The 7,104-nt window shown below is 38.2% G+C and overlaps 1 protein-coding gene across 1 annotated transcript in view; it reads left to right on the top strand.

Annotated features, from left to right (window-relative positions):
* Nucleotides 1-7,104, top strand: part of LOC107719294 (tensin-like) — a 125,437-nt gene that overhangs the window by 100,635 nt on the left and 17,698 nt on the right. Inside the window, exons 7-16 of the mRNA XM_016526693.1 lie at nucleotides 1,100-1,150; nucleotides 1,231-1,353; nucleotides 2,197-2,261; nucleotides 2,359-2,442; nucleotides 2,995-3,107; nucleotides 3,233-3,293; nucleotides 4,888-4,963; nucleotides 5,094-5,223; nucleotides 5,314-5,382; nucleotides 5,511-5,627. Of these exons, the coding sequence (XP_016382179.1) occupies nucleotides 1,100-1,150; nucleotides 1,231-1,353; nucleotides 2,197-2,261; nucleotides 2,359-2,442; nucleotides 2,995-3,107; nucleotides 3,233-3,293; nucleotides 4,888-4,963; nucleotides 5,094-5,223; nucleotides 5,314-5,382; nucleotides 5,511-5,627 (889 nt within the window). The remainder of the gene's footprint in view (nucleotides 1-1,099; nucleotides 1,151-1,230; nucleotides 1,354-2,196; nucleotides 2,262-2,358; nucleotides 2,443-2,994; nucleotides 3,108-3,232; nucleotides 3,294-4,887; nucleotides 4,964-5,093; nucleotides 5,224-5,313; nucleotides 5,383-5,510; nucleotides 5,628-7,104) is intronic.

Here is a 7,104-nt window from a genome sequence, read left to right as displayed (position 1 = left end):
AATGATGATTTTTTTTTTGGGGGGGGGGTGGGCATACACACTACTATTGCTTTACTTTCATGAGCATCTGATTAATAGGTAAACTATGCACTTTAATAAGAGTTGTTGCTAATGTTGTTGATATTTTAGCAGACAGTTTTCTACATAGATTTAGTTTAACAGCATTAAACCGTGCACATCCATTTTAGACATTATTTCCTTGCTCCATACATTCAGTAATTGCAAGTCCTTGATTGAGTGGGGTGTTCTTTCATATTTACTTCTCAGGTTATGTTAATGCTATGACCCTTTTGCTGAAGAAGAGAATGTATACAGGTTTGGAATCAGGATAAGTTTAAAGGTCCCCTGAAATGCTTAGAAACACGCAGCGTTACTCTATGTGTTGACGTCAATAGCGTTCGTTTATATCCCTGCTTGGGCTAGAGCCGTTCAGAGCCGTTGAGCTCCGTAAAGCCGCATTTGACGGTATGCCAGCCACAATCTCATCCATATTGCTATAAAATATAGCATTCTGTGTAGAATTCGAGTAGCTCCGATACATTTTGTGGTCTGCGCCGACTCGCCCATGTGATCCGCTCCGTGCTATCATGTCTCTGGACCGGAGCAGAGTGCGTGTGCGGTGCCGTGGTTAGCGTGACACAGCGCGAAACCAGACTTATTTTTTTCCTCAATGGAAAGCATAATTACCCTGTTTGAATCGTCCCCTGTCCCCTATATAGTGCACTACGTGCCATTCACTGTACAGAAAATACTAATTCTGTGGACAAGTGACCGATTTCAGCCGTGGCTTCAGCGTCTATTTTATAGTGTAGGGGGCGGGGCTTCGGATTCTAGAGAGCATTTGATTGGACAGAAAGATTGATGAGAAGCTGAAGTACGATGTGACGTCAAAAAAATTGTTGAGCCGTGTTGGCGGAAGTGACGAACTGCAAGCTTTGAATGCTTATATCTTCTAAATGCGAATTTTGTCACTGTTTTGGAGCACACTGCCCTATAGATAACCTTAAGACTAACAAATTGATTTCATGGGGACTTTAAGTAAAGAGGATGTTTTTATCTATGAGCAATTAATGTTTAAAAGTTTTATTTCCAATTTCAGCTGCTTAATCTCAGTGAACAGAGGCATGACATCACCAAGCAGAACCCAAGGGTGAGTTGGTTTGTTTGTTTGTGAGTTCCTGTCAGCTTGTAGTCTTAAAGTTGATTCATGCTTGTGTGTATTTATGACAGGTGCTGGACTTTGGTTGGCCCGATCATCATGCTCCTTCTCTAGACAAACTTTGCAGTATCTGTAAAGCCATGGACACCTGGCTTAATGCAGACCCTCACAATGTGGTGGTACTTCACAACAAGGTAAACATAATATCACATCTGGCTTTGGGCACCCAATCTCCACCTCCTTCGTCTTGCATGACTGACCGGACTGACATGCTGTCACTGTTATACAAATCATTTGCTGCCTTAAGTTGAATCACATTGGCCTTTCAATTTAGATTATATTTAACTGATTTTAAAAACAAGTTGAATCTCACATAACAGTTGCCATGATTTGTTGATTGTATCATTTTTTACATGTTGTACAATTGGAACTGAATTTACAATGAAAATGTTGATATTCATATATGACTGGACATACAGAAAGATACTTGTCTGTCTTATCATCTCAGTAATCAGAGATCTGTTTTCTAGACACCTGCTTTCTAGTTAGGTATATAAGTTGGAAAAGTATGACCAGAGATTACATAATTAATTTGCATCTTATCCTGCATGTATGGCTCATGTGATTGGCTCAAAGTACCCTGTGGTCCAATAAGCCAAGACAACATATTTCAAATGTTGTAATTTGGGCCTGACAAGCAACAGCCATTGAGATGAATGGAAAGACCAGGTTGGAAAATTAATGGTGTCCATTCAAAGCACTCCAAATCAAAGGAATAGTTCACCAAAATAAAAAATGCATCATCATTTACTTACCCTCAACCTGTATGCCTTTCTGTCCTCTGCAGAACACAAAAGAAGACATTTTTGAGACAAAAATAATTGTCTTTGTACAGGCATTTCAAGCCTAGCCAGCATTAAGAAATAGGATGTAGTAAACATATAGCCTGACTGAAATCCCAAAATGACAGTGCCTACTTTGTTTTAATTTTGCATGTTCTCCTTGATAATTTGGTAATTTGGCAACATTTCTTGCAGGGAAATTGGGGGAGAACTGGTGTTGTGGTGGGTGCCTATATGCACTACAGTAACTTATCAGCCAGGTAGGATATATCTATATGAAACGTGGTGTATTTAAGATACATTAGAGAGGACCATGTATTTGTGTAAAGTGTTTATATTTTGCATTCATATTTTCAGTGCTGAGCAGGCATTGGACAGGTTTGCCATGAAGCGTTTTTATGAAGATAAAGCCATGCACGTGGGCCAGCCTTCCCAGAGGAGGTCAGCAATGCACCACACATGCCTATTTTGACTCTACACCAAAATATCCATGCAGACCTTTACATACTGATCTTGGAATCAATATTGCCGACAGAACCAACCTGAAAATCATTATTTGCTTTTTTTCTTTTTTTTTGTGAGAAATACAGCATTTTGCTTTAGATATCTGTAAATCACATTTTCTTATTGCAAAGTCTGAACTGAGTCGATGTGTTTGCATTTCGGGGATTGAACCAGCAGGTGCTACCAGAGTACATGTGCTAAAACTGGATTTGCAGTGGAACATAAAAAGATGTTCCTGATAATTAGAGTTAAAACTAATCATGATGTTAAGTGTCAACTAGTATGAATAATGATTAATAATACTTACATTCTTTAAAATATGTAACATATTGATACATTTTACGTCAATTTGAAGTTTAAGTAAGAGGAAGATGTATATCATATACAAATATTTTCTCTTAATGGCTAAAAATATTTAAAATTGCTATTGCATTTTTATATATATTTTTTTTTCATCTTTCCATTCCATAATGCTGTGTGTATGTATAGATATGTGCATTACTTCGCTGGTCTCCTTTCTGGCCACATAAAAATCAACAACAAGCCCCTGTTCCTTCACCATGTCATCATGCATGGCGTACCTAATTTTGAGTCTAAAGGAGGTGGGTGCACACACTGCTACACATTCAATTCATCAGTGCAATTTTATGTCTATAATTATTATAATATGCTGAATGCAAGCAACTGTAAAATCAGTGATGTGCTGTACTATATCTAACCATGTCAGGTTGCCGACCCTTCCTCAAAATCTATCAAGCAATGCAGCCTGTGTACACATCTGGAATTTAGTAAGTAAATTGCTTCCTTGTTTGATTGCTGAATAATTTTAATACCTAAACTGTAGTTGTGATCTCATTATCGTAATTGTAGACATTGTACGTAAAGTTTCTAACATATTGACAGCTGTAACGGATATTCAACTGTTTCGTCTAGTTTCATGTTCATGGACTTTTAGTTTGTTTCTGTTCAGATTCCTTTTTCCTTTGTTCTAGTTCAGAGATGGGCAACTTCAGTCCTGGAGGACCACTGTCCTACAGAGTTTAGCTCCAACCCTAATCAAACACACCCGAACAAGCTAATCAGTGTCTTCAAGATCACTAGAAAGCAACAGGCAGGTGTGTTTGCTTAGGTTTGAAGCTAAACTCTGCAGGACAGTGGCCCTCCAGGACCAGAGTTGCCAAATCCTTAGTTGTCATGGTTTCTGAGTTGATTGTGTCAATCTGTTCAGGTGTTCATCATTAACCTTGTTGGCTCTGTATATTTAAGTTCCCCTTGTTTCAGTTCCGTTTGTCCGGTCTTGTCAGTGTTTTGGTTGAGTTTAGTTTGCCTGCCTTGTTTGAGTTTTCTTCAGTGTGGATTATTAAAGACTTTTGGAACTTCATCTTTTTCGTGTGCATTTAACAACCAAGTTGTGACAACAGCATATAACACAAGATATTTACAAATGAAGAACTTTAGAGACATACAAATGATTTTGAATCCATTCACAGAATACTGAATTTATGGAATTCATAGGTTTATTTTAACGTGTTTAATCAATTCGATTATTTAAAAATATTTACATGATTTGACATTATAACAGTTTTATTCTGTTCTGTGTGATCTCTAGTGCCGTATTCAACTTGCTTTGAAGGATGTTTAAATTTATCCAATGTTAAAATTTTATTTTGAAGACAAAAGTATATAACCGTATATTGTGACCTACTGTAAAATTATTATCACTGTACATTTATCTGCCTGTTACGTTTTTACATTATTGAAAAGTGGTTAGGTTTAGGGTGGGGTTGGGGTCTCAAAAATAAAAATGTATAAATGTTATGTATATAGAATTTACGTATTATGAATTCTTATGATATCAAGCTGAAAGTCTGCATGCTGTTTGCTGTATTAGTATCTGTGTGTGAGAGTCTGGTATAACATCTGTTGCCCTCTTGTTAAGGGATTAACCCATCTCAATCTGCGCCTGTGTGTGTGTGTGTGTGTGTGTGTGTGTGTAGAATGGCAGACACAGTGCCAATTCCAAGACTGCAGTTCTTTTTTTTTTTTATTATTATTACAGGGTCCTTTACAGTTTCTACCGTGGCCAAAAAGGATTCTCAAATAAATTTCTCATCTCACCCCCTTGCATCAAACACTTCTCTGTCCATCTCTTTTTCCATCTGTGCTTTTTTGGCATTAATATCCTGTGTAACATCAGACATTCCACTGCTGCAAGTTAAATGGTTAAATTTTCATGCTCTTGTTCAGTAGATGATAATATTTTAATAAGCTAGTCTTCCATTTAGGCATAGTCTGTATAATTCAGCATTGAGACAGCTTGAAGTATGCTTGTAATAACCCCATCCATCATTTTTCCTTTCCCCTCCCCTCCGTGTTTTACAGTAACGTTCAAGGCGACAGTCATACAAGCATCTGTATCACCATTGAGCCTGGCCTGCTACTAAAAGGAGATATCCTGGTAGGAAGAACAATATTGACACCGAAATGATTATAGATGAGCAAGAATCTACAAAATGTCTTTTGCATAATATCTTCCCAGCCTGTATCCATTTTGATCTGCCCTTTTTTCCATATCCTCCATCCTGAAGCTGAAATGTTATCACAAGCGTTATCAAAACCCCAGTAGGGATGTGATCTTCAGAGTGCAGTTCCACACATGTGCATTACACAATTTAGCACTGGTCTTCACCAAGAATGACCTTGATGAGACATTTAAAGGTTAGTGTGTTATTTGTCTTTTGCTAATTTATGTTTATTTTTAATTATGGATAAGATGGCATGCAGACTAATCATAAATATGTGATTTAGCAGATGAGAGATTTCCTGAATATGGGAAGGCGGAGTTCATCTTTTCTTTTGGTCCAGAGAAAATCAAAGGTAGGCTTATATTACCAAAACTGTAAATTGTACATATCTTTTAATCATCTAGAGGATATATGATCTTGATAGAAGAGATGAGCACGTTTCAAGGCCTCAGCTCTGCAGTTCTTGTTTGTCCCTCTAAGGGTTGGATCATCTACAGAATGGACCTAGTGTCTCTGTGGACTACAACACCCAGGATCCCCTGATCCGCTGGGACTCTTATGAAAACTTCAACAGGAGATGTGAAGACATTAAAGATGGTGAGAGGCACTATTCTTGGTGTTTTCTTGCTGGTGGTCAGACATCTGTGTCAGCTGAATCTTGACGATTCAGAGATTTTATTGTTACAACTGACTTTGGAGCAGGAACGAGGTCAAAATGTAATGGTCATTTGGCCCTGTACACCATTTCCTTTGATGTGCTAGTGTGGTCATAAAATGTTTGTGTTCTTGGCGAAGGCAGCTTCTATAGGGAGCTGGAGGGGGTCAGTAACAGTTGGTCTGCTAGCCTGCTGAATGGCATAAACATCTAAGTGAACAAGGAGGGCTAAATGGGATATATGGATTCACCTCTCACTGCTGATAATAATCTGCTGAAGACTCCAGGGATGCCACTTGAAACACTGTCTGCTTCATGGATTATGATTGTTCTTTAGGGTATTCAGCATATTACAGATTTAATAAAGTGATTTGACTCTATTGATGGGTTACTCTTTTTTTTCTCAGCTATCTTTTCAAGGTGAGAAAATGGTGTCTCAGGTCATTAGGACACTTTTCCCTTTGCTTTATTTTTATTTTAAACCCATGTGGTATGCCATAAAGAGCCCTTCCCATGCCTCCTGCCAGTCAGAGTTTTAAATAGCATCTAGAGAAATAGAAGGCGTCAGTGGCCCTGCTGGCAGCCCCAGGGAGGGGTGGAAAACTGACACTCTTCTCTTCAGTGTCTTCTTCTGAGAGGAAGGGCTGGTGGGTAAGGCCAGGAGATGTGGGCACCCCAAAACACACACTTGTATACCCAATAGATACAGTGCCAATATGAAATTGTGACTGGTGCGTTATTGACATTGACAGGACATTGAAAAATGGCACAGAGCCCTAAGGAGATTACAATTACAAGTAATGAAGCTCTTCAATAAATAAATAACTGCAGCGTACTATGCAGACAATCTTCGGATCTGTGGTAACTTGCTTGGGTCTGCAAAAGATGAAAATGGACAATAACCATGCAGCCACTGTGTCAGCAGTTTGCTCAGGGTTCTATATACACTTTATGGCCAAAGGTATGTGAACACCCCCTTGATTAACTGATTTTTTCTGTCTTTTTCTTTTTTGTGTTCTTTGGACAGTTCTCAGTGCTATATCATAGACATTCTGGAATTGTGTGCTCTCTCTGTAGATAGATAGATAGATAGGTACTCTTACAACACATCGTCCCATCAAATACATTGTTATTAAAGAGAATAAAGCTCATCTGAGAATGGACATTTAAGGGTGGTTCAATTTGCCAGCACACACCACTGGACCTTTGTGTGTATTCACAAGATCCTTTTGAAATGTAACATCAGGACAATTCAAGTCAACATACTCAAGGAAACTGTCCAAAGTCCAAGCAAAAATCTCCATGAATGACTAGTATTAAACTGACAAAGAGCAGCCTCCAGAATTCAAAATGAAACAAAAACAAAAAAACTTCAAGAAAAACAAATCGTTTCTTCTCACCACTTCTAATATATATATA

The sequence above is a fragment of the Sinocyclocheilus rhinocerous genome, unplaced genomic scaffold (assembly GCF_001515625.1).
Source record: "Sinocyclocheilus rhinocerous isolate Xijiao unplaced genomic scaffold, SAMN03320098_v1.1 scaffold1142, whole genome shotgun sequence".
In the NCBI taxonomy this organism is placed as follows: Eukaryota; Metazoa; Chordata; class Actinopteri; order Cypriniformes; family Cyprinidae; genus Sinocyclocheilus; species Sinocyclocheilus rhinocerous.
Note: the sequence above shows the minus strand (reverse complement) of the source record. Positions and strands in the feature narration are given on the sequence as shown.